Source organism: Micropterus salmoides, unplaced genomic scaffold (genome assembly GCF_014851395.1).
Source record: "Micropterus salmoides isolate LMB-PRFRI ecotype aquatic unplaced genomic scaffold, ASM1485139v1 Ms_hic_scaffold_17, whole genome shotgun sequence".
In the NCBI taxonomy this organism is placed as follows: Eukaryota; Metazoa; Chordata; class Actinopteri; order Centrarchiformes; family Centrarchidae; genus Micropterus; species Micropterus salmoides.
In genome coordinates this window covers 1,317,673-1,344,749 of record NW_024040817.1, presented here as the reverse complement: position 1 = coordinate 1,344,749, position 27,077 = coordinate 1,317,673, and the positions used below count along the sequence as shown (strand labels likewise).

The 27,077-nt window shown below is 39.8% G+C and overlaps 3 protein-coding genes and 2 long non-coding RNA genes across 6 annotated transcripts; 3 read left to right on the top strand and 2 right to left on the bottom strand.

Moving 5' to 3' along the window:
* Nucleotides 1-171: 171 nt before the first annotated feature.
* Nucleotides 172-12,871, bottom strand: LOC119907947 (pro-opiomelanocortin-like). Of its 2 annotated transcripts, XM_038725660.1 has the most exons (5): nt 12,761-12,871; nt 6,178-6,280; nt 5,435-5,560; nt 3,189-3,309; nt 172-1,757 (listed from the first exon to the last, which is right to left on the bottom strand). In XM_038725660.1, the coding sequence occupies exons 4-5, from the start codon at nt 3,303-3,305 to the stop codon at nt 1,218-1,220; spliced, it is 657 nt and encodes a 218-aa protein (XP_038581588.1). In that variant the 5' UTR covers nt 3,306-3,309; nt 5,435-5,560; nt 6,178-6,280; nt 12,761-12,871; the 3' UTR covers nt 172-1,217. The 2 variants fall into 2 exon arrangements, with proteins under 2 accessions (XP_038581588.1, XP_038581589.1); XM_038725661.1 differs by lacking the exons at nt 6,178-6,280; nt 12,761-12,871 and adding an exon at nt 6,000-6,017.
* Nucleotides 9,053-17,454, top strand: LOC119907662 (angiopoietin-2-like). Its single transcript, XM_038725378.1, has 8 exons — nt 9,053-9,076; nt 9,933-10,026; nt 10,446-11,026; nt 12,732-12,966; nt 14,273-14,407; nt 15,237-15,453; nt 16,766-16,961; nt 17,109-17,454. The coding sequence occupies exons 1-8, from the start codon at nt 9,053-9,055 to the stop codon at nt 17,253-17,255; spliced, it is 1,629 nt and encodes a 542-aa protein (XP_038581306.1). The 3' UTR covers nt 17,256-17,454.
* A 1,165-nt stretch (nt 17,455-18,619) lies between these two features.
* Nucleotides 18,620-21,878, bottom strand: LOC119907948 (NADH dehydrogenase [ubiquinone] 1 beta subcomplex subunit 9-like). Its single transcript, XM_038725662.1, has 4 exons — nt 21,741-21,878; nt 20,010-20,202; nt 19,533-19,646; nt 18,620-19,044 (listed from the first exon to the last, which is right to left on the bottom strand). Exons 1-4 carry the CDS (start codon nt 21,827-21,829, stop codon nt 18,913-18,915), a joined length of 528 nt encoding a protein of 175 aa, XP_038581590.1. The 5' UTR covers nt 21,830-21,878; the 3' UTR covers nt 18,620-18,912.
* Nucleotides 21,879-22,113: 235 nt separating this feature from the next.
* LOC119907953 lies at nt 22,114-23,357 on the top strand. Its single transcript, XR_005445158.1, has 3 exons — nt 22,114-22,211; nt 23,160-23,225; nt 23,302-23,357. It is a non-coding gene; the product is annotated as an uncharacterized LOC119907953 (long non-coding RNA).
* Nucleotides 23,358-25,690: 2,333 nt separating this feature from the next.
* LOC119907952 lies at nt 25,691-26,914 on the top strand. Its single transcript, XR_005445157.1, has 3 exons — nt 25,691-25,804; nt 26,039-26,081; nt 26,889-26,914. It is a non-coding gene; the product is annotated as an uncharacterized LOC119907952 (long non-coding RNA).
* Nucleotides 26,915-27,077: the final 163 nt, after the last annotated feature.

Below are 27,077 nucleotides of genomic sequence, written 5' to 3'. Positions count from 1 at the left end.
TAAATACATTTTGGCATGCTGATGTTGTGCCTACAGTCTAACAGAGCCACAAGCATGACTGCAGACTCTATGCTTTGTTCAGATCAAGTGATCAGATTTGTGTGATAGATAGATAGATAGATAGATAGATAGATAGATAGATAGATAGATTTAAAACAAACATCTCATGTATTTTGCTTGCAAATAACTTTATGTTTTTATGTCATTTACAATTATCTACATGAATCAATTTATAAAACATTTTTCTCCCATCATCATCTTCTTCTCTCTCTTTTAATCTTGATCTTTTAAACACCCAAATGAGTCAAACAGAAGACACTGATAATGTCACCCTACTGTAACCCTGTCTGCTAGAAATTAAATTTATACCATATATTACTTATTTACAACAGCAAATACATTTTGAAAGAGACCTAATGAAGCCCGGATTGGGTTGTATGTCACCATAATGGGGGAAACTTTACTAATTAACTACTGTATCCTTCACTCATAGTAAGAAGCTGATCCTTTAAGAGTGAGGAACTGTCATGGTCTTGGTTTTATACTAAAAACCTTAATAGTGAGACAAGACATTTTTAATTTATTAACACTTACCCCAAAATACAATCTTTCCCTAACCTTTTAAATGTTTCAGGATGTGAACCCAGATTTGTACAACAACCATCCACCCTAATCACCTGCCTGTGCCGTCCAGAAATGTAGCCCCTTCCTACACTTGCAAAAAAACTGTTCAGCTGAAACAACTAGGCACCTATTTTGATCATCAATTAATTGTTTAAGTCTTTTTCCAAGCAAAAAATGCCAAAAACAATTCATATAGAGTCACAGTTGTGAATATTTACTGCTTTTCTTTTCTTTTTTTTATTTCATTGCAAACTGGGTATCTTTTGGTAAGAGACTGGTGGTTGGACAGAACACGACATCAACTCTGGAAAAATGGGATGAACATTTTTCACTATAGACTTATGGACTAAACCATTAATCAACAAAAAACAAAAATAACTTGTAAAACACTGTCTGTGAACAGAATCCAGGCAGCGATTTTGTTTCTCATCAGAACACAAATGGAAAAACTAATTAGCAGTGAATAAACTTAATTTCTAGGAGACAGGCTTTTGGAAAGTATGACAAACATCATATTTTGTATTTAGTTTGGAGGCATCTCTTTGTCTGCTCATCTTCTGTCTGTCTCTTCCCTCTCCTTTCACCTCCCTCACTCACTTCTGCTGCTGTCCGTCTTTGTTGATGACATTTTTGAAGAACGTGAGCAGCGGCCTCTGGCTCCGCTCGTCCCAGCTCTTCATGAAGCCGCCATAGCGTTTGCTGGCCGGCGGGCCACTCCAGCGGAAGTGCTTCATCTTGTACGTGCCATCTTTCTTCTCTCCCGGGAGCTGCTCCTGCTCCTCTTCGGCCACCTCCTGCGCTTTCTCCTCATCCTGTGATGCTACCATCTTGCTTGCCAGCTCCCGTCTCCTCATCTCTCCAGGGAAAACCTCGGCTGATTCCTCCTCCACGTCGTTAGAGCTGTAGACTTTGACCGGGCGGCGCTTTCGCCCAACAGGCTTCCCCCAGCGGAAATGCTCCATGGAGTAGGAGCGCTTGGCCTGAGGAGAGGAGGATAAGGAAGAGGAGGGAGATAAAAGAGAGAGAGGAGACAGAGACTCGGGATCTGATGGAGGAGGAGGTTGGAGGTGGGCATCGCCTGGGATGATGGGTATCTCAGCAGTGAGGTCAGAGTGACAGAGCTGGATACAGTCCTGCAGGAGAGCACAGAGAAGATGAACATGATTATAAGTAAATAGAGAAAAGGACAAGATGAATGAAAAGGCAACAAACTGAGGATTTTATAAGGTCATCACAAGGGACTGTGTGAGCAGAGATGGGGTTATAAGGTAAATGTTAAATAACACAATAACAAAAGGGCCGACAAATACTGTACAGGGAAAGAGAAAAATAAAAGATGTAGAGAAAGCCGCTGTGTTTGCAGCAGAGGAGTATGTGCGTGCTTGTGTGGAAATATTAGAAGTGAAGGCAAGGAGAGCAGAATTAAGTAGGTTAATGAGTAATATTTTTATTCATGTGTATTCCAATGTTGAGAGCAGTGTGTGAGAAAAAATGTTCTATAGGCTACTGTGTTCATGGATGTTGCTGGAATCGGTACAGCCAGAGAGCCCTGGTCTTCTTGTAGGATAGTCCTGGGAGGAAGGATGCTACTGTAGGCCCAGCAGAGACAGGGAGTAGTGTGGTAGAGGTAGGAAGAAAACAGTAGGAAGAAAACAGTAGGAAGAAAACAGTCACATAAAAATGTTCGGGTTGTATTTGACCGCAGTAGAGAAAGACAGTAACAGCAGACAAACAGACAGAGAGCACAGACTTCACAACATACTCAGATGGACAGCCATTGTTTTAACTGCAGGTGCAAATTTGTTTTGTGTTCTTAAAAAAACTATTGAGCATTGTGTGCCAGTCACATACATAAAATGTTACAAATCTGTTACCATTGGTGTCATTTACACTGGGGCCGCTGTTTCCCAAATACTTTTTTAAAGTGAAATTGGTTACAAAAGCTATGTTCTGAAAAAAAGCTTGGAACAAAAATGTTAAAACACAAATCAAAATGCTTTGTAAATATTTGCACAATAATACACAATAATAATGCAATGCAATTTAAATATAGTAGAAACAAATGTGCATTTTCCAAGAAAATTACTTAAGCAACAAAAAAAAGCTTCTGATTTTCCTGCATTAAATTCCATTTTATTGTTATATTTTGAATTGTCACCTGCTGAATTTTGTGCTGCCATTCATATAAATAAAGATATTTACTCCATAAATTGGTGCAGAAATGTCTCCAGAATGCAGGAAATTAAGTGTTTAATGCTCAAAATCTTCTGGGGGAGGACCGCCAGAGCCCCCACTCATACATTTTATCATCGAATACTTATTTAAAATAGTGTTAAAATATCTTCTCGTCTTGTTCTGGTGACCAAAGTCTTTCATCACACTCCTATCAGACCTTATAAGGGCACCCAGTGCCCACCAGCTCTTTTCAACACAAAGTGACGCACTTGCTGTTACATACAGTCGGCCTACTGCTTATATTATTTCACCATCTGTAAACAAATGTAGCCTAAGTAGTGAATTTGTGTTCGTGGGGATACGTGGTAAGGCCGGTGTGTGTGCGTTACCATCATGCTGCTCTCAGAGTTGACCTCCTGACAGCTCGGATGGTCCAAGCACTGAAGGAGGCCTCCTCTGGCCACGCCCACCAACGCCACCGCCACCAATAGCCACACAGGACACATTCCTCTACCAACCAATCGGAGACAGCGACACGCATACATTAATGTCATTTTTGTTGCTTTGCAAAAGGAATTAAAAAATTACAACATTTTTCTTATAAAATAACTTGACTTGACTTATTTATAAATTTATTTTACTGGTCAGATTGTTTATGGTATATTTAATGCACATTTTTAAATTTGTGCATTCATAAGGTTTTAGTGGGGAGGTTTTCATCATTCGATAATTTCTTGTCTTGTGTTTGCCTTTTGCAAAGCACTTTGGAAATCACTGGATCAAGCGGCAAGACAGTGTTTAAGTGCCAAAAACTGTTAATCGGCCCTTGAGGCTGGCTCCCAATGGCACTGTCCCCGCAGACCTCCATGTTAAAATGGCCAACTTTACTTTTAATTTAATTTAATTTATTTACATATGTATATGTATCTTTTTAAATGTATTTGAATGCTTCTTTACAAGTGAGACTATACAAAAGATAAAATTAATATAGCCAATATATATATATATATATAAAGAGTGGAGAAAGAAAAATAATAATAAATAATAAATAATGAAATTAATAATAACTGGTCTGGTTTTCTGGTCTAATTAAAGGGCCTATGAGATGTAATCATAATTTATAGAAAATGTATCCTGCTGTCTTTTCCATGAAAATCTAAAGTCTATCATTACTTCTATCCAGTTTGTATTTGTAGGGGCTGCTGCCTGCTTGAAGTTCAGCAGAATCAGTCATCATGACATCATGCAGACTGACAAATCAGTCAGTCGAGTTCATCACATTGTGCGTTAAACAAGCTTGACCTATTAGGATCTACAGTACAACACCAACAACTGCTGTTAAAAGGTCCAAATCAACCGTTCTATTCAAAATAATTGAATAACATTTCAAAAGATTCATGTTAAATAATTTGTCAAACTATCAATACCGATATGATCCTAGTACAGTGTTTCCATTTTCTGCTACTTTATACTTTTACTCAACAAATATTGTACTTTTTATTCAATTACATTTATTTAAGGACTTCAGTTAGTTTGCAGATTGAGATTAATAATACAAAATATAATCAACAACTAAAATGTGATGCATTATTATAGGTTAATATATATACGGAGGAAAATTCACAACGTAGCAGTGTTAAAAGTAATAAAAAATAGCTCCACCTTTACCAGCTGCAACATTAAAGTCATGAACACATGAATGCATCGCTGATTATAATCCAATGCTACATTATAAATTATTCCGAAATTGGAAGCATTTTTTCATAATTTGTACTTTTCTAATACTTTTATTTAAGTAACATTTTGAATGCAGGACTTTAGCTCGTAACGGGTTTTCTACACTGTTGTATTACTACTTTTATTTATGTAAAATATCTGAGTACTTCCTTCACCATCTGAGTATTGTGGGCGATTGTGCTGTTATATTGTGTTATTTTGTACAAGAAGTCTTCTTGAAAATACTTAAAAAGTAAGAATAAGGTGAATTATATTTTATTTTTAAATGCTCAAAAGATGGAAACACCATATCTATATGTTTTAATACTCTTAAAATTGTCTGCTTTTTATAATTTTTTGTTTTGTAGAGCACTTGCTTATTTTCTTGTAAGAAAGTTCATATATTATTATTATTATTTAATGTTATGTATTATTCATTTCTATAACCATTTAAAAATTACATACATATGCATTCCTGTTTTATATATTCTTCATATTTAATTATGTACTTCAAAGAGTTTTACTGGTTGTCCGCCTTGGTAATTTTATTCTGGTTGTGTTGTTTTTATTGATCATTTTATCTTTTATAGTATTTACGTTGAGTTTTGTCAGTATGTCAATTGTTTGTTGTATTATTTTTGTTGTTAGTATTGTCAGCTTTGCACTTTAGTGTACAAGGAAGTTGTAGTTTACGCTATTCTCTATTAGTATTTTATAATAATTTACTTTTATAACAATTATATAATATTCTATATATATATATATGTTTAATTTACATATACATACATATGTTAACTCAAAGCAAGACAAAGAGACTTACATTACATATACAAAATAAAACAATTAAATTAATGAAAATGGGGTTAATTGGAAAAGTATATAATATAATAAATAACAAACAGATAATAAAGATACTCACCACGTTGTCCTGTCTCTCTCTCTCTCTCTTTCTTTTCTGTTGTTTTCTTGTCGTTTGGCCGTTAGACAGAGATTTCTGTTGTTCTCGTCCACTTTTGTCCCTCCAGTCCTCCAGATGATTTTATATCTTGTCAGCCAAGGACACACACACACACATCATGACGTCATTACCTGAAAAGTCCCCCTAATTCTCTCATTCATGCTTGTAAACACACACTCCTTCATGAAAATGGACAATAAATGAAATACCATCCCCCTCTTCCACCCACACACACCACCACCATCCTCATCATCCTCATCATCATCATCATCATCATCACTCAAGAAGCTGAACTTTCCATGTAAACAAGAGTCTACGGCCACATGAGCTGCCTGGTTCTGAGGATTTAATGTTCATTCTAAATAAAATCAGACTGTTGGAAAGACCAAAGTTTTGGGTTTAAAAGTGAATTCTTATGTTCTACTAGTTTGACATAACAGATGATATTCAGCTGTCCTGTGTTTACTAATTAGCAGATGTTAGCATGCTAACTAAACTAAGCTGGTGAACATGGTAAACATTATACCTGCTAAACATCAAACTGAAATGACTTTAGTAGATGAGCTGTCAGTGTTGAATATCCGTGTCCAGTAACCTTAGATAAACAAACAGCTTGTCTTTAAACTCCATAATAACAGAAAACTGGAGACTCAAGTTCGCACACAACAGAAAGAAACACGTCATGTTTTCATGTTTTCACTCACCGCCTTGCTAGGGCTGCAGCTGAGTGTTAAATGTCAGCCAGCATATTGGGCAGATTATCACCAAACCAACATGTTGTCACAGGGCGGAAGACGGGATTCAAACCTGTGGGTCAGAGTCTACAGTTACACACACACTCATCTGCTGCAGCGTCTTTCCATTGTCTGAGCCCTCAGTGTGACTAATGATGGATCTGAAGGGGATTGACTTGTTTTATGGGGATGAGGATGAACTTAATGCTCAGAGTCCACCAGGAGCCTCTCTTTAAGATTCACCACTGACCAGCAGCCTAATTCACATTCTCCTCGGATGGTCCCATTTCTTGAGTTGACAAGTCGTTCTTCTGGCTTTGGTGTGTTTATGAGCTTCAAGTCGAATTGTGGAAACAACACGGATGTTTTTGTAGCGTCTGGGTTGTTGTGTGACATTGCTGTCAAAGTATGCTGAAACAGTTTAGTTTAGGATTAGTGATTTTGTTCCAGATGTGTTGCTGCACCAATACTTTCCCTAAAACCAGTAAATTATTGCTTTACCTAACTTGTTATCAGGGTTCATGCTTATAAATAACTAATCCAGGTCTATGCTAACGGTTAGCTTACAACCTAATACCATCCATCCATCCCTTGTTAACCGCTTATCCTGCGTACAGGGTCGGGGGGGGGGGGCTGGAGCCAATCCCAGCTGACATCGGGCGAAAGGCGGGGTACACCCTGGACAGGTCGCCAGTCCATCGCAGGGCCACACATAGACAAACAACCACTCATGCTCACATTTTTAGGATCAGCAATTAACCTAGTCCGCATGTCTTTGGCACCCATGCAGATACGGGGAGAACATGCAAACTCCACACAGAAAGCCGGGGCAACTAAGGTTTGAACCCACAACCTTCTTGCTGTGAGGTGACAGTATATGTGCAATATGTGAGTTAATAAAAAGCATTTTCTTTCATCAGCCATTTTTCTGCATGATATGACGGCAATTAGGCAAGTCCTTTACCAAAATATTTGCAGGCTTTATAAGTTGTTCTTCCGACTTGAGGGAGTCTTCGAGTGATTTGAGGGTAATTTGAGACCCATCATCTTGATTGGTCAGGTGCGTGGAGGGTTTGAACTTTTCTCTCAAGCACTCTTATTTATGCTTCACAAAACTACTTGTCATTTTTTTCTACGTATGTTTTGCTTGATTCAAGCGTACCCCAGCCTGTGCACCAGGAACCTCTCTTTAAGGCTCCGCATCCACAAAACCTAAAGCTCTTGTTCACCGCTCTAAGCAAATATAGTCATGATTTTACATCCAACAGGAACTTCTGTTCAAGGCTCCACATCCACCATTATAATCCTAGCTTTAAGTCATTATGTCAGCCTCTCATGATAAAGTCCTTTCTTTGAGTAGTTTTGTTTTTTTCTGTTTTTCTAATGGAACAACAGAGGCGGGCAGGTAAATATAAACCCATTAGAGGGCTCCCACAGCCTTGAACCTCCATTCAGTCCATTAAAGACTCACACACGCATATTCTCTCTCTCTCTAATATGTTTAGGTAGAAAATGAAGAGGTAAAGCAAAACTCAAACCAATTACATTATCGACACAGTATCCGAACTGGAGACACTTTATTCACCAACTCCTGCAATTTAATTCTGTCTGGTGCTTTTTTCTACACTGAAAATAAAAACTTACATGTTTACTCACACATTTAATTACCAGGAGTAAATAACCACAGATTCAATTAGACCAAAAGTTATTTTTGTGCATTCAAACTTCAAAATACTTTTCGATTTTATTGCGCCTCCTTTAGAGCCACATTCTGGACAAACCTTTCATTTTAGCAATATCATCAGTGTTGGGGGGAGTTGGGACGCTAATGTGCTCACAAAGACAATGCTTTCATGCCATTTATTAAGTATTTGAATCTTAATTTAGCAAGTAAGCATGCTAACATTTACTAATCAGCAGTGAGGCTGATGTCAAAAGCCAAAATATTAAACACATTTAAAAAAAAATTGCCTGATGAGGGGTCACAAACAATTTAACAATTCATCCTGAGGGAATTATGATTGTGTCTGCCAAATGTCATGGCAATCCATCTAACAGTTGTTGATATATTTCACAAAAAAAACAAATGTCAGCCTCATGGTGGCAAATAGTTGATATTTGAGTCAGGACCAAAGAAATGGCCGATCAAACCAGCTGACTAGCATGGCTACAGCACACTTTCCTTTCAGTTGAACTAAATTTGGACGGAATAAATTTTGTGAGACGCTGTTGCATCATGATCCTTACGCAAGATTCACTTAACCAATGTATGCATGCAGTGCATTAGTAGCATTACAGTTACTAGTTTAATAAAGATTTGCACAAAGGATTTTCATAATGCCATTATGAAAGTCTCTAAGCAAAACTGTAGCAGATAGAAAGCTGGAATCACCATTAGAGATAAATCTATGCCTGGTAATGTAAGTGAATGGCACACTGATTAACAGTGGTGGGTCAAAACATCAACACACAGTGAAGCTAGAAGTTCTGCTGAAACTAATGTGAGACCTCAGAAGTGTGAGTTACACAAAAGAAAGTGTGGCTCTTCCAAAGTTACAGTATGTGACCAAGAATTGCAGATCTGTTTCATCGACAGATCTCTTTCAGTAACACCTGTTAAAATCACATTGTTATTCTTTCTGTCTCTTTCACTTCAATGTCAATTACTGCAATTTGTAGTCCCATTTGTAATCTATTACCTTCCAGGCCAAAGGCTGCCAATCCCCTTAGAGGATTATAGGGATAAGATGTTACACCCGGTCCTGAACACACACACACACACACACACACACACAGTCTCTTGGCTGTCCTGAAGCTTTTCCATTGAGGTGAATTCAGCGCAAGGATGCTGGGATATACAGGGCGACAGGTAGGACTGGTGGTTCAAATATACCGGTATACTTATTGTGTTTCAATTTAAATGTGCGTTAACCAAAGGATCTTATCAGGCCTTCATAGTGTTTTAGCTACTTTGGCTACTTTGCCAATGCTTTGAATTCCTGCTGAGTATTTTTCAAAGCTTATTGTCAGTTTTTAGCTTAACTGGTTTCCATTGATTACAACCATTTAAGAAAATCTGCCTGCAGACACAGTCAACATTGACTCACATTCATTCACACTCACAACATTTATTTACTTTTAGTTTTATTGTCAAAGTTGCATTGTCCTCATGCAGTGATACAGTTGAGGCTCTGAAGAGTGTGAAAAGGACACTATACCCAGACAAAAATGTCTTTTGTGCAAAACACAATGACTCGTCCAATGGCAGAAACAGGAAATATTAGGATTTTTTTTTCAAACATTTCCAGTAAAATGTCCTGAGTCAGCCATGTTTCGTAATTTAAAAAGGATCAAATTCGTCCCAGTGAAGATGGTAATTAGTTCAACAGCTTGAAGGGGTCCTGCATGTTTGTGTTTGTTGCGCGAATACATGGACTTTATTTCACTTGTTCATCAGAGATTCAACTCGCATGAGATATAGGCAGGATCTGGGTTGCATTTAGATCGTTTCTGCATCCAGCATCCTTGTCTAAAACTACTCTCTTCACCTCACTGATCTTTTGAGTGTTTAAGGTTCCTTGAGTCATCACATGGAAGTAAATCCATGCTTCTCTCACTGATTGTAAACCTGTCTCCTTGGCTAAAAATGAACAACTCTTTCAGTGACTTTCAACACCAGTCCATCCATCCATCCGTTATCTTCCGTTTATTTATCTTGGTGGTAGCAGGCCAAACAGGGTATTTCAGACATCCCTGTCCCCAGCAACACTTTCCAGACCCTCCTAAGGGGATCTCAAGGCCAGATGGGATACCAGCCCAGTAAATGTTAAAGCAATTGTGCCATTGGACCAAGTTGAGCACCTTCACAGAAACCTTTGATGTTACAGAGTTTTAAGGAGTCCACCTGGTTTGTGTTTAAGTACTCAATTCATGGACAAACTTTAATGCACTAAATCTGCTTGTTTCACTTTGTTTTGGACAGGTCTTCCACATCCTGAATCTAAGCCCACAACTCAAGCCTAACTTGGGGGGAGGCCTGGACCTCGTCTTGCTGCTGTGACTTCTGACCCTGATGTCAGTCCATTAATTGATTCTACTGGTGACTTCTCTCAGACTTGCCATGGATAAAAGTCAACAATAACCAGGGACAGCGAGTTACTAAATCTTCAGAATGAATTGGCGATCCATTTTACTAACGTTTGTCTTGCTGATCGGCTGGTGTTACCACCCTCTCACAGGTGACTTTGCGACCTCTGATGAACACACAGACGTTGGACACGATGAGGATGTACACCCCAACATCCTCACAGAAACAAACGGGGATGTACTAGACTTGGACATCCAAACGAGCAGGGATGTACCAGACTCAAACACTGAAACAAACTGGGACGTGCGGGACTTTAACACGGACAACTATGAGGATGCTGACTGGCATCCTCGTTCGTCTCTCCATGAAAGACGCTCTAATCTACCCCCGGACACTCCGCCGATGATACGCAACAGTAACGCTGGTGTTGGTGATAGCACCAACCAAACCATCAACCGAACCACTGGTGGTTCAGCAGGACAGTGCGGCGAGTACAGCAGTCAGCTGACATCTAACGGTCAGTGCCGGCTGATGGCAACGCTGCCTCCAGTACCAGTGGGAACGTCACAAAAACGCTGCCCAGATATGTTTCGCTGTACAGACGATGTCTCAAATTGGCTCCACGAGAACCAGAACAGAAAGGAGCAGCTGGAGGACCTGAGGGAGACAATGTCAGAGCTGCAGGAGGAGCTGAGGAACCACCGGCATCGAGTCAAGGCCCTTGAGATGCAGGTACACTGCTGTTTGTTAGTCTAAAATATATTTGTCTTTGTATGTACAATAAAAATTGCAGCTTAAGTTTCTTAATGGAGTAGTTTGACATTTTGAGACTTGCACTTCCTGTGTGTTCAGACAATTTTAGAGGCGGCGCAATGGCATGCCAACAGATATGTGCTGAAGCCCTACCGGTGATGGCAGACATAAAGAGATGAGAGGGAAAATTAGTCACACTGGAGGGAAATAACTGCAAAAAATGTATTTTTTTATGACATCTGAGATCAGACAGACACAGATCTGAACTCAAAACACACAGGCACATTCCCACAAACATGGCTAGTGCATCCATAGCTAGCTATCTTAAGCTTTTTTTATGCTCAACGCAGCATGTAGGTTCGGGAAGTTATCGCAGCTCTTGGTTGTGCACCTCCCAGTTTTTGAGACAGGGGACCCACAAGTAAGATTCAAAACTACGCCAATGGTGTAAAAGTTTTATTTGATAGGAGGGGCCAAAGGGTGGGATTCCTTAAAAATGTTACTACTTTGTTGATTTATTTTCATGTTCATGGCTACTAGTGCAGTGTGAGATCTCCATTAAAGATTCACTGTTTTCCAGGAAGTCACAGTTTTTTCAGGATATCCATGTCCACTTACGTCTTTAAAAACTGGCTGACAAATATTTAGTTTTATGGAATGGAAGCACTGAGATTCATAACAAGAAATAATACAAATCAATGATTTTACCCGGCATTCTTTCACTGTACATCCTTCTGCAGCCTTGATGTGTGAACAATCAGTTGTTTGGTCTGTGTGTCCAGTGTGAAATATCTCAAAAGCTATTCAACAGCCATAAACTTTTATACAGATATTCGTGTTCCCCACATGATGAATACTAATGACTCTGGTGATCCCCAGACTTTTTATTTACCACTACCAACAGATTAAATTTCCAGATGGCCTCAGTTGTACTTTGATATTCAGGCTAACATATTAGCACAGACAGGAGCTGATAAAACATCTGTAATAAAATATTCTCACATAAATTCTTATATTGGGATATTATATCATAAAAAATGCAACTTAACTGAACAGAAACAGGCAATGCTACAAACAGTAACGGTGAAAATGCTGCTTGTTATTTCATGCAGTTTATCATAAAACAGGGGAACAGATTATTCAGGCAGGCAAAACACAACACTCTCATGCATTTCTCTGTTTATCCCTGCCTGTCTTTATCTCTGTGTCTGTCTTTATCTCTCTGTCTTGACACCCACTAAGCCCTCCTTAACCCTGAATGCTAACAAGATTAGCTGCAGGCCTTTTGGCCAGGACCCTGCATCCTTCTGAGTCTGACTGACCCAGAGAGAATTTTTCTGGGCTGTAGTGTTTTCTTCCACCCCTGGTCAAAATCGAGAGACTGCAATCTGACTTTGTGACATTGTTTGCTGCCAGACGTTTATCAGAAAGTCGTAGCAGAGCAGTAGACCATGTTTTCCCTTCAGAGTTGACCAAATAAGCTACACAATAGGCTGTACAAAGACAAAGACAACAAAAGCAACAAAAGCTGAAGTAGTCCTACTAAAAGGTAATCAGTGAGCAGGTGTAGTCATCTTAGCTTCTAGATCTTTTATTTGCAGATACTGCATTTTGCCTGTGCAACACTGTTTCAACTTTCTATTTCCATATATTAAAATCTATATTCTGTCTTTCTATCTGTTAGGGTGAAGAAAGGGTTAGTTTAAACTCAACCTTTGAGCAGCAGTTGCATTCTCTGGAGTTGCGTCATGCCGAGACCGACACGCTGCTCCACGTGCATGCGGCGCTGCTGTACGAGCTGCAAGCACAGCTCCGCAACTTGTCAGCCACAGTGCAGCACATGAGCCGCAACACAGGCTGCACGGTCAACGTCATCAGAACTACACCGCTGCTCGGCATGCGAGACACACTGCCACCAGGTACACGTGCCGTGAACGCAGCAGTGAGTTGCAACCTTACTGCCAAATGGAGCATTTAAACACAATCAAAACTACGCACAGCAGCAGTTCTTCTGCAGGTTCTGCAAACAAAAACACATTTTGCAGTAAACATCTGTTACATTCACGCCATCACACAATGCTGATTAAGCCTATCACTGCCTCATAAATCTCTCTGTATACACAAAAACCTGAATTTTTAAATCTGGTGTCTGTAGTGACGTTCCCACACTGGCAAATCGGCGGTGATGTGTTTTATGCCAACCGGCAATGACTGATTGGTTTGGCAGAGTTGAAGGGAGGATCAACTATAGCAACAGCAGCAACTCAGTATGGCAGAGCCTCATAAGCATGTTGACAGTGGGGGAGCCAATTACTCTCACTGACAGAAGGGAGAGACAAAAGTTTTGCACTGCAGGTTTAAGCTACCACCATTCAGAATTGTTACCTTGGCTTTGCATGTCACAAACTGTCCAAATACTGCTGTATTATGTCTGTGTTTGAGTTGTCCGTTAGAACAGATGAGCTGAGGCTTAGAGCTTCCTTCTGTTCATAAAGGTGAATTAGAATTTGTTTGTCTAAAAAACAGAACAAAAGTCACAACATAAGCTATTCATTTAGTCAAAGTGCTGGATTACAATTCATTGATAATTAAACAAAGATAGAATACATTTTAAACACAGGTATTGTCTAAACATAAAGGAAACAGTAGCATAACCACTACTGAAACATTTAGTTAGCAATACAAATAAGTACATAAAGCAGTTAAAGATAATATTTAATTCTCTACAGTCCACAGTTTTAGTATTAGCTATCATGACAGTAGTTTTATGCATTTTATCTCACTCTCAACAGATGCATCAAAAATACACTTTACTTACTTACTTCTCAAGCTCCAAGTACAATCAAGCATTGCAGCTGACCCGCATAGTATCTGGCAAAAAAGCATTATACATTATTCAGCACAGAAATGAACCTTTTGGGTATCAACAGTTGAGGTTTATAAACACTCACGGAAGGTAAGTCAATTATAGTGCATGGGAGGAGCTAAATATGCTATTGATTTATGATCTTGTGAGGTAAATCGTTATACAGTAAATTGGTTATGACAAATGAAAAAAAGAGATCATGAACAGTGTGTTTACTTGTGGGAGCATTGTGCAATTAGAATAAACAACAGCAACAGCAACATCTCAGTATTTCACCAGTTTCATGAGGTTTAGTTGACAGTTTGATGTTTTGGTTTTGTGATGCTCTCTCTCTCTCTCTCTGTCTGTCTCTCTCTCAGATGGACAGTTCCTGTCTTTCTGTGCGTCAGACTGTGCATCTCTGTATCACAATGGTGTTCGGCGTTCTGGTGTTTACACCATCGTCTTGTCACCGGGCTCCACCCTGCCTGTCTACTGCGACATGGAGACCGAGGGTGAGACACATGTTGTATAAACACGTTATTCACACGGATATGCAGTGTGGCCAAACATCAATTACCGTGAGGGGCCAGGACAAAAATGTTTACTGGGCTCTGATTTCTCCCTCATTCCCACAATGCGATGTGTGAGGTCTTTCTGTGCTGGAAATCTACCAGGCCTTTGGTTTGCTATGTGGTAATTTGATTAAACACAAATTAAATGAGGAATATGCAACAATCATGTCGCTTATAGTGATTAAGTCACAGAGAATTATCTTTCAACTCATTGTTTTGGTTTTATGAGCAATTCTAATGCTTTTGTCAGCCTCAATGCTCACATCTGTGTTTTTTAACACAGCAGTCAGCAAAAAAGAAGAACTCTGAAAAGCCACTGTACACTACCTGCTCAGCACCAAACAGCAGACAGTCAAAGTTAGCAACTAACTGGTGAACATCGTGAAGCGTTTAGCTGCTAAAGATATTTCACTCAAGAGTTGGTGGAAACCAAAAACAGAGCAAAACAGAGAGTGCATATTTGACTTGACACAAACTCCACTCCAGATGAATGCTAATGTTGCTGTTTGCTTATTTTATGGCCTCGAGTCAATTGAAATTGTGCTTTAAGTGCATATTCTGAAACAAACTCTGAATCTAAGCCTAGAGCTGATCACAAAACATTAAAACAACAGGCAATCAAGAGTCTCAAAACCTTTATGTCTATGACTTATATTTATATATTAAACTACTTTACATAATAGGCCTTTTTCTTGGAAGGCATTTTGGTTCAGTCACAGTAGCAAAAGCACTCAATACTAGTCTTTGTGTGTACATGTTTGTGCCCCAGGCGGGGGCTGGACGGTTTTTCAGCGGCGGCGCGACGGCTCAGTGAGTTTTAACCGCGGCTGGTCGGAGTACCGAGATGGCTTCGGCGACCCGAGAGAAGAACACTGGCTGGGCAACCAACAGCTCCACCTGCTGTCCAACCATGGCCACTACAGCCTTCGCATCGACCTGCAGGACTGGAGCCACGCCTACAGACACGCCCTGTACCACACCTTCAGGTAGACAGATGGTTAGAAAGAGAACCTGTGGAAGAAGGATGCATAATATAGATAGTAACGGTACAGAGATAGCTGTCGCACTGAACAAAATTATAAACACAAGACTTTTGTTTTTGCACCCATTCATCATGAGCTGAACTCAAAGATCTAAGACTTTCTCTATGTACACAAAAGGCCTGTTTCTCTCAAATATTGTTCACAAATCTGTCACAATCTGTGTCAGTGAGCACTTCTCCTTTGCCGAGATAATCCATCCACCTCACAGGTGTGGCATATCAAGATGATCAGACAGCATGGGGATTGCACAGGTGGGCCTTAGGCTGGCCACAATAAAAGGCCACTTGAAAATGTGCAGTTCCATCAGTTGCCACAGATGCGTGCAATTGGCATGCTGACAGCGGGAATGTCCACCAGAGTTGCTGCCCGTGAATTAAATGTTCATTTCTCTACCATAAGCAGTCTCCAAAAGCGTGGCCTCACAACCGCAACCACGTGTAACCACACCAGCCCAGGACCTCCACATCCAGCATCTTCACCTCCAAGATCATCTGAGACCAGCCACCCAGAGAGGAACCGTCTCTGGCCACATTCAACAACCAGATCAACTCTATGCGAAGGACATATGTTGCACTGCGTGAGGCAAATAGTGGTCACACTAGATACTGACTGGTCCCCCCCCCCAATACGGTGAAACTGCTCATTTTCGAATGGCCTTTTATTGTGGCCAGCCTAAGGCACACCTGTGCGACACCCATGCTGTCTGATCAACATCTTGATATGCCACACCTGTGAGGTGGATGGATTATCTCGGCAAAGGAGAAGTGCTCACTAACACAGATTTTGACAGATTTGTGAACAATATTTGAGAGAAACAGGCCTTTTGTGTACATAAAGAAAGTCTTAGATCTTTGAGTTCAGCTCATGATGAATGGAGGCAAAAACAAAAGTGTTGTGTTTATAATTTTGTTCAGTGTAGAAACATGTAGAGGACAAGTACTATAAAGATCTTACAAGCTTTGGATTTCTCCACATAGCAATGTGCATTGGACTAGTAAGAGTGATGATTGGTATACAGAATTTGGAGGGTGGTTGTATAACAAGGACCCTTTGGTTTAAAGATTACTATTTTTGACTAGTTAATCTGCTGCCACTGTTATCATTGTAAAGTGCTTGTGCAATGTACAAAATTTTAAAGCTGGATAAGCGTAGCAACAGTAACAAGGAGCAGGTGATGAAGGATCACTTAAAGCCTTTATACGTTACAGTACACACATTGTTATAGACATTATGGTTTCTTCTCTTCCTCCTGCAGGATAGAGGATGAGGAGAACCAGTACCGCCTCCACGTGTCTGGTTTCAGTGGAACAGTGGAAGATTCGTTCGGTTGGTACCACGACCGGCAGGGCTTCAGCACGCCAGACACTGGCAACATCTGTGCCGAGATCAGCCACGCCGGCTGGTGGTTCCACCAGTGTTTCTACGCCAACCTCAACGGCGTCTATTACAAGGTAAGACGGTCAACAAGAATATAGTACACAAGAACACGCAGTGGGTATAGGACTAATATTAACTAAATGTTGAAACAAGATTGGTGTTATGTTAAAATGTTGAATGATGTTTATCTGTTATGTTATGTTGAAATGTTTTTCCACCAGGGCGGGCGCTACTCACTTAAAGCTCAGAACTTGCTCGGGCCGGACGGCATCGTGTGGTTCTCCTGGAAGGAATCAGACTTCTACTCTCTGAAGGCAGTCACCATGATGATACGACCACGCAACTTCAGGCCGCGCTTGTCGCCGTAGAGATGGAGTGTTTTCTATTGCCTGCAGCTTCTAAGGACTGCTAGCTGCTTCTATTGGCTGCCAGAAATACTCACTACTACAGTACCAAACATGCATGAATCCGCTGCTGAAAATAATCCCCATCAAATGCAGTATTTCCAACTGTTTGAGTAACGTTTGCTAAAAACTACAGTGCCCATCTGTTTTTAGAAATACACCTTTTTTTAAATAAACGATATGGTTGTATGACTTTGTTCTGTTTAAAGATCTATGTCTTCAGCAGGAACCAATGAGCTTGAAGCTGAGAGCCACAGACGGAGAAGAGGGACAGACTACAACACATTGTTGGTTTTGGGCAACAGACAATTCAGTTTTTAACATGATCACAAGTTAAACAGTGTTTTAGTAAATGTTTAAGTAGCTGCACAAACAAAAAGTGGTCAGTCTTAGAAAACTGCTCCACCATCCAGAGTCTAATACCTGAACAGTTATAACTTGATTTTAATAATAATATTCAATATCCAACTACCTTCATGTCACACATTTAGAAGCAGATAGTGTTAAAGAGTAAATTAACACTACTAATCATTACTGACTTCTTCTGCTTTTAAGTCTATTACACCAGTAACGATGCCTAACGAAAGTGTAATGACCACACTGAGAGCATTTTAAAGGCCATGCACAATCGCTGGATCACCCACACAAGGGATTTCACTTATTTTGCATAGCCGGAGTGCTTCTAAGGATTGTGTAAGGAGTGTGCATACTCTGTTTGATTGACATCATCCTCTCTCTTCTGTCAGCGGTGTTGCAGCGGCAAATTACACCATGATACTTTATTATTCCTATTGGTGTATTGAGTCTGGACTTAACATAATGCATGGCCTAGATCTTCCCCAATTCTGCCAGAGCAAATGTCTAATCAGCAAGGATAAGTGGAAACACACAGAGCCATTAAAGCACTTATGGTGTTTTGGGAGGGGCGGTAGCTTTACTTGGAGGTTAAATGAGATCTCTACTCTCATATCTTTAAGCTAAATGTGAAGTTACAGCAAGCAGATAGCGATGACTGTAAAGTAGTCCAGCACATAACCCCACTCAAATTACAAATGGTTACTTGTGAGCTCTACAGGTGCTGGAAGGCAAATCTTTTACCTACACACACATGGCCAGGATAGGCTTTTGTGCTATGTATTTAAAAGTATGAGATATTGGGAGGTATGAAACTCATGGTCAGCTCTTAGACAACTGCTTTACCTCTTCAGTAACATTGTACCTTTTGTAAATGCAGACAATATTTTTTAATATTAAGGACTTTTCAGTTGCAGTTAACCACATGGCTTCACAACATGCAGTGTGTCTCCCTGTACACAACACACACACCATTTTCATTATACATTTATTTATTGGAACAGTTACAGGTATTAAGTGAAACATCTACAGGACTTCTCAAAGTCACCAAGCTCCATAAACTGACTCTACTGAAGAATCAGTGTGAATACAGGCAGGTCGTCTTTTCAGCCACGCAACCTGCACAGGTGAACCTCCTCAGAAATCACTAATAAAACATTCTTTACAGACAGATGGTGCAGCTGTTGTGTGGTTGGGACAGTTTCCCCTCAGACTGCGGGGGGGGGGGGGGGGGGGGGGGTGACCCACAGCAGGAGGTAGAGGGTGTTTATGTGGGGCGCTCCCTGGGGCGGGTGACGTACTGCCACCACAGAGGGGGGAGGTCGCCCTCCTTGCGGGCAGGAGGGAGGGCTTCGGTCTTGGGGCTGCCGGCTTGAGTCTCAGCCTGCAGCTGGGCGACCTGGAACCAGACGGGAGGGGACAAAAGTTTACAACAAGGCTGCAGTTATTTTCATTATCAATTCATTGTTGTGAATCTACAGGTTCACAGGGATAAAACCTGGAAGGTTGCAAAATCATTACCAGGACAGAACAGAGGAAAAAAACATAGTTCTCTTCCCTTTTTGACTTTCCTTTAATCTTTGCCTTTTTCTTGTTAAAAAAACACAGAGGGCAGCTAATAGACAGATTTGTTTTAGGGGGGCATAAGTCAAAAACGCTTGAACAACGGCCGCTTAGAGCCCTGTGGTCACAGTAAAAGTAAGTGCATTCACCATTACAAAGGTGAGCTGTGTTAGTCTTAGGCAGTGTCCATTCACACCATCAATTAACACTCCTGAGTCATTTCTTAAGTATTAGAATGGTTAGTACTGTAATGTGTATTTTGCTGTGTGTATGGAGGTGACGTGTGCCCTGGCGGTATATAAAACGTGTCCTGTAACAGCCCACCTCTTTGTCCCAGCTCTGCATTCTCAGTTTCTTCCACTGCTCTCTCTTGGAGAAGTAGTCCGGGTACATGGCCTTCTCCGACGGGTGCCAGTGGTCCAGCACCCACTCTGGGACCTTCAGGAACAAAGCATCATGTAACGTTGACACTTTCTGCATTTTCACACCGTGTTTTCACTTCAAATAAGTTTACATAATGTGTCGTAATTAACTAAAACAGGCCACCTGATAAAAAGTATGAACATTCTTCAAAATAACAAGTTGTTATTAAGCTTTTACATCAAACAACGTTAACATCTGAGGATAGACTTTCTCAGAATACATGATGGAGCTTTGTTTGGAGTAGATCGATCCAGTTGCACTCTCCTTACATTTCCAGCAGAGGGCAGTAACAACTTGACAGCAAGTGCAAACACTTTCTCACATAACAAATCATTTCATGGTAGCAATCCAGATAAAGCACATGAAGCCCCGCCTCACCTTGTAGCACTCATATCTCTCATATGATGTCCCTCCAGGAGAGTCGGGGAAGATGTAGGGCTGGGGATGTTGGTTGGCCCAGAACTCCTCCTCTCCCGCCTTCAGCATCATGGTGGCCTTCACCATGTCCTTCTCATTCTTGTTCTCATCGAAGCGAGCCCGCAGCATGCAGGCGTAGAAGCGGTATTTGTCTCTGTAACAGGAAAACACCAGCTATATTTCTTAAAATCACAATATTGACAGGATGTCTTCTTTAAGTGCAAGACATCTAGTAAGAGAAAAATGTAGAGACGGTAGCACCATTAAAGTCTCACACAAGCAGAAACATGCATTTGAAGTAGGACTGCAGCTAACAATTGCTTTCATTACTGATCAACCCGCACATTAATCGTTTAGTCTATAAAACATCATAAAATAGTAAGACAGTTTTTTTTTTATTTAATCACACAGGACAGAAAAGCATTTAAAAAACATACGATGGAGAAGCAGGGATTCTACAATGACTCAGACAATTAAAAAAAATTGTCTGTTGAATAATAAACAGCATTTCTTCCTCTTGAGAAAACACTATGTGTTTTCCTATTTACACTATAACTCTGAGACATTTGATGTAAACAACGTGAAATCTTCTGAAAATCTTGTCTCAAGAGTCCGAACGTTTTTTTTTTTTTTACCCAATATCACACACTGTTTCAGCAATAACAATATTTAAAATGATAGAACATTAATAATCTATCGACCAACATGAGCTTGTAACAGATACCATATATCTGTATGGGCAATAAGATAACCAATATGAAACTGCAGTGCAGAAAAGCCCAATATATGTTGCCGTTTCAGTGTTTGTCAATTAAGAAAAGTCACACGTTCTTTTTAACTCTAAAACACTGCGATCAAAAATCCTGGTATAATTATCAGTTTTTAAAAATACAATATAAACACCAGCCTCAAATGTCACAATGGTTCAGGGTCTAATTGAGATTTGTTTGTCAAAAAGTCTTCTTTTGGACTATATATCATTTTCTCCAGCTATAAACTAAGTGTATAAGAATCAGGTGCCTTAATTACTTTATAAAATGTGAAATAATATCATAACAAATCCCTTCCAGATCACAATATGTCTTTTCCTGAAACAACAACCAAAAACATCAAGTCATTCAGTTCCTCATACAGAAAAGAGTTGAAGCTGAACCCATCAAAACCAGTTACTTGATTGATTGAATCCATTTTTGTTCATCTTTATTTAGGGAGCAAACTTTTACATAACAGTGTTTAGAGTGGCTGTGAACAAGCAAACACATACTCATTAAACTAAATGACATTATATATAACGTTTCTAGTTAGAAGATAACTTCTATTGACAGATTAGTTATAGTGAGTGACTGTATAACGTTAGTTTAGGTCCAACTGGACTGTTCACTGATACCGACGCTAGCTGGCGCCCTGTGAAAGTGTCAAGTCTCAACTTATATTTGACCAATATAATGTCTAAAACTAACAGTGTCAGGGATATATATATATGATCTTGTTTGAATGAAGAAGAGTGGGTGAGCTGAGGAGGAAACGCTTTTTGCAGTAGAGCTGATTGATTTGAAGATGAGTGACCTGGCTAGCAGCACTTAGCATTTAGCTTAGCTGTTAGCTCACCGGCACATAAACAGACCGCTCTACTGCAGATAAATCTGAATCTGACTTTTCACCGCAGAGCTCACACGAAGACAGCCCTCTTACCTAAAGATGCACCACGACTCGAGATGTCTTAGTGACTTCTTGTAAAGCCGCAACACTTTCTGCTGGTGAGTAAGATAGGCAGAGGCCATTTTCGCCGTCCCCTGTCACCTTCTCGGCTAGCAGCGCGAAGGATTCTGGGACTTTGTGGCGATTGGATGTTGCGACCGTAAATATCTACAAAATGCGCAAAATATTTCATGTCTATAGCCGCCTTTTTTTTTTTTTTTGTCAGGATTACATCGCAGACGTTTCTTAAATGACTAACTAAAAGTAAGTTCGCTCCACATTTTACCGTCTAAAATATTTAGTTAAGACGGGAAAATTGTCATAAAATACAGCTATTCAGTAAAGTGGCTTCTCCCATATGACAGTAATTACGGTAATGCAGCATTATGGGATTGGTGAGAGCTACATGTGTGATTCTTTTCAGAAGTATTACTCTTACAGCAATGGCTCAGCACAAATTCATCGGTAAGACACTGACGTTTAATGGCTAGCTTTTAAAACACAAAGGGCGGAAGTCTCTTGGTGTCGTTTGTTGCAAACAGAAAAGCCTGCAGTTTAGTTAGCATGGAGTTAGCCCTGCTGAAAATGACAACACAGCAGTCACAGAGCTTTGCAGCTGTGCAGGGAAATGTCAGAGGGTCTGATTTTAGTTTATAGTACCTACAGCTATTACAATCAGCAGCAGGGTTGGCATTACAGTGAAGAATCCAAACTGAGTCTGTTTGATATCATTAGAAAGTGAATCACCACTGGATGGTAGACTGTTGCTCAGATGACACAAGCAATGAGAAGTGGACTCTAAAGGCCATTTTCACCTCTTCCTTGTTTTATAGACAAAACAATCATTTAAGTAACTCATATATTCGATGTAAACAAAAAAGTTAACAAGTGCTTTGTAAAATCCATAATTTTCTTTCTACAAACATCAAAAACATGGAGCCACTGTGTCATTAAAGAACACCAAAAGATGAAACATTTAGTTGATTAATCAGATCTTTATAAAGGAAAAAAAAGCCTAACGTTTGCTGGTTCCAGCTCCTCGATGTTGTGGATTTGCAGTTTTCTTTTTGTCTTATTGGATGGTGAATGCTAAATGTTTTTAGGGTTTGAATCATTAGTTACAGCCCTAATGGAAACATATCTAGCATATTATTTATCATCTACACTGATCGGCGTATTGACTATGCACTTTTGGTGTCAGTGCCAGAACACTAACTACAGAATGTATTGTCATTTTATATTAATAACATACAGTAGTTATTGCAATAGAATATATCCCAGCAGGCTGTTGGTACCAGTTTCACAGTAATGGATCCCAAGAAAACATGTTATCTGTCCCAGCACATCAAGAAAGAATCTCAACAAAGTGTTTGGTATTGCAGTATCAATACATTTCAACCTCTCCCTCTCCAGATATCGGTGTGAACCTGACAGATCCCATGTTTAGAGGACTTTACAGAGGGAAGCAGAAACATGAAGGTGAGCAACGTGTTTACTTTGACTTGTCTTCTGTTGGGATAAAGTTAATCTGAGACCCGTTGTGATTTTCTGACAGATGACTTCAGTCAGATCATCGACAGAGCTCTTAAAATCGGAGTTGAAAAGACGTGTGCCCATCACTTTAATGGTGTGCACTTATTCTAGTTGTAGTCACAAGTGGCTTTATAGTTTGCAATGTTGGTCAACTTGTCAATCACAAGGTAACCACGCCTTGAAGCATACCCTCCTTTATTGCCTCTTTTTCTCTAAATGGGATCATCATTTACAAAAATTAACATAATGCTGCATTGAAGAAGACTTGAAACAGCGATTGAGACCATGAGCTCATTAGCATAGCGTTTACTGGGGTAATAAATCAGCTGAGAAGTAAGGCCATCATTATCTCATAAGCTTAAATAATCAACCAGTGGAGTCACCCCGTGCTGGCCTTTAGAAAGTATGGAGATTTGAGGCCCCTTGGTACAAACAAACAAGGTCCCCAGAGGATGAAAAGTAGCTAACATAGACTCTTCGTCCTGTTATTTTACACTGAAAAAAACCCATTTGAAATGTCTTCGGTCTCATTAGTAATGTAATTTCTGTTTCTTCGTCAGTTTATGATCACAGGAGGGAGCCTAGAAGACAGCAAGGAGGCCCTTAAACTAGCTGAGACCAGAGGTAATGCATATGTTTACATCATTTTTTTTACATATTTATTCATTTAGCTGACGCTTTTATTTGGTGGATGTGTCACAGGGGGTATTAAACCTGGGTCTTTCAAACCAACAGTCATGTGTCTTATCCACTGCGCCGTAACAATGACAAAGACATATTGTGAAGCAAAGTGTCTGCAGTCTTTCTAGAATTGTATTGCAGAGCCAGGGGCCTTTTCACTACAGTGGCTTGCAAAAGTATTCATACCCCTTGAACTTTTCCACATTTTTTATTTTATTTGATGTAAACCATTTCGTTGTAGCTCAGCTGAATGTTTAGGGTCCAGCTGGAAGGTGAACTTCCGCCCCAGTCTCAAGTCTTTTGCCGACTCTTAACAGGTTTTCTTACAAGATTGCCCTGTGTTTGGCTCCCTCCATCTTCCCATCAACTCCCTTCTAACACGAGTCCCCCACATGGCTTTTGGTAAACCGAAACAGGACTCCTTATGGCTTCTTTTCAAACAACGGCTTTCTTCTTGCCGCTCTTCCATTAAGGCCAGACTTGTGGAGTGCGCGACAAATAGTTGTCCTGTGGACAGATTTTCCCACCTGAGCTGTGGAGCTCTGCAGCTCCTCCAAGTAATTATGGGCCTCTTGGTAGCTTCTCTGATCAGTGTTCTCCTTACTGGCCTGCACGTTTAGGTGGACAGACATTTTTTGGTATGTTTGCAGTTGTTCCATTTTCGGATGATGGATTGAACAGAGCTCGTGAGATGTTCAAAGCTTGGGATATTTTTTAGAACCTAAACATGCTTTAAAACTCCTCCAAACCTTTATCCATGACCTGTCTGATGTGTTCCTTGGCCTTCTGGTGCCGTTTGTTCACAAATGTTCTCTAAACAAACCTCTGAGGCCTTCACAGAACAGCAGAACAAACAACAATACCGAGATATATTACACACTCTATTTACTAAATAGGTGACTTCTGAAGGCAATTTGTAGCACTGGATTTTATTTAGGGCTGCGGCTTAAAAGGGGCTGAATACTTTTGCACGCCACATTTATTTTGTGAAATTTCTTTAAAACCATTAATCATTTTCCTTCCACCTCACAATTATGCGCCACTTTGCGTGTACGTTTCTGGTTGTAACATGAAAAATGTGGAAAAGTTCAAGGGGTATGAATACTTTGCAAGCCACTGTAAATGTAAATTTATGAGGTCTTCATTAGAACATACATACAAAATAGGTGATTGTTTGTATTAATCTAGGGATTTTTAAAGTCTCCCCTCAGACAAAGCTTGGAATAAGGCGCCCCGCTTTAGTTTACTTGGTTAGTTTTGCCTGTCGTGGACGCCTAAGGGATCATGAAATGTTATATGATCACATAAACAGACAGAAATGAGCCAAGACAGCCTAATATTCTGTTTGGACATAACTTCAGCCTACACTAAATACATAATAAAGGTCTCTGGTAAGGCATTATTAGTCTGGGTAAGTGGGAAAAATTTTAAATTCTCTAAAACTACTGTATCTCTGAACTATCTATTTAACCAAATCAAACACAGCGAGGCTATTCTATATCCCTTAGATAATTAATGTAATTTTTTCACTGAGCCTCCCATGAAACTCTTTGGAGCCCTCCTGGGGAGGCCTGTCCCCCACTTTAAGCCTCTGTATAAGTCCATCTATTCAAGAGCAGAATCAGCAAAATCTGCCTAATGTTTTCCTCTGTGCTGAACCTTTTATACTTTTACATTTAACAAGCTCCTCATTTATTACAGATGAGTTTTACTGCACAGTCGGCTGCCATCCACCCGCTGCAGTGAGTTTGAGCAGAATGGAGAATCCCAGTACTTCTCAGGGCTGAGGGAGCTGGCATCAGCACACAGAGGAAAGGTGGTGGCCATCGGAGAGTGTGGACTCGGTGTGTACTGCTACCGCTGTTGCGAACAGAAATGATTATATTTTATAATACCATGTTATATCTACTATATACTATATACTAAAAACTAATATTGTATTATATGTAAGCATAAAATTACAAAACTATCATATCAGTGTAATAAGCTGTGGGTAACAATGAGTATTTCCATTGTTTAGTGATGTGTTGAAGCTGTAATAATGATGAATAATGCTGTGTCTTTTTGTCTTGTCCCAGATTTTGACAGATTGGAATTTTGCCCCAAAGAGACTCAACTTAAGTAAGTTAATTTGTCACTAGTGAATATTAAAAGCTACTCTAACCCTCCAACTACCACAAAATTGGCCTTTAGCCTTTAAAGTGTACCTGTGGGTAGTTGCAAGAAGCCCATCACTGGTTGTGTTTAACTACAGACTTTTTAACCAAAGATTTCCCCTCTTTACATTGTACCATTCATAAAGAGGTAAAACCAGCAAATACTTATAAAATCTGTTACTTTTGGTTTGTAGTTGCATCAGGTTGGATGAACCTGATATATATGTGCCTGGCTGCATTTTGGTGTCTTTGATTGTCCTTTGAGCCAGATTCACATCTTCACTGTTTTGCAGCTACAGCTTATGTTAAAATATGGCTACAAGTAACAATTATTTTCATTAACAATGAATCTATTGATTATTTATTTGATTCATTGTTTAATTAATAAGGTCAAACAAGTTTAAAAAACTGCCCATTACGATTTCCCAACACCCCCAGTCACCTTCAAATGACTTGTTTTGTCAGGAAACAGTTCAAAATCCATAAGTAAGTGAAAAATTAGAGAGAAAAGCAGAAAATCTCACATTGGAGAAGCTGGAACAAGTAAATATTCCAGCTTCTCCATGTTGCTTTTTATTTGATAAATGACATTAATTTACAATTGTTATCTGTTAATTGTGTTGAACAATTCTCTTTATTTTATTATTTAAGTGTGTCAGAGCTCCAGTGTCCATATCCTAACAATATTAGTAAGTAAATGCAGTCCTGAAATAACTTTATTTGGATAAACTTACTTTATTTCCCTCTCTTTGCTCTTTCTGGTCCTTAACAGATTCTTCGAGAAGCAGTTTGACCTGGGAGGAGACCAAGCTGCCCATGTTCCTCCACTGCAGAAACTCCATAGGCAGGGTTCATCGGTAGATTTTTGCACCACGACCTGCTCTGGATCATGAGAGGGATTTCATACAAGACATTTTAACTGTTTCTTTGTCTCTGTTTTGACAGACATCATGAAGAGAAA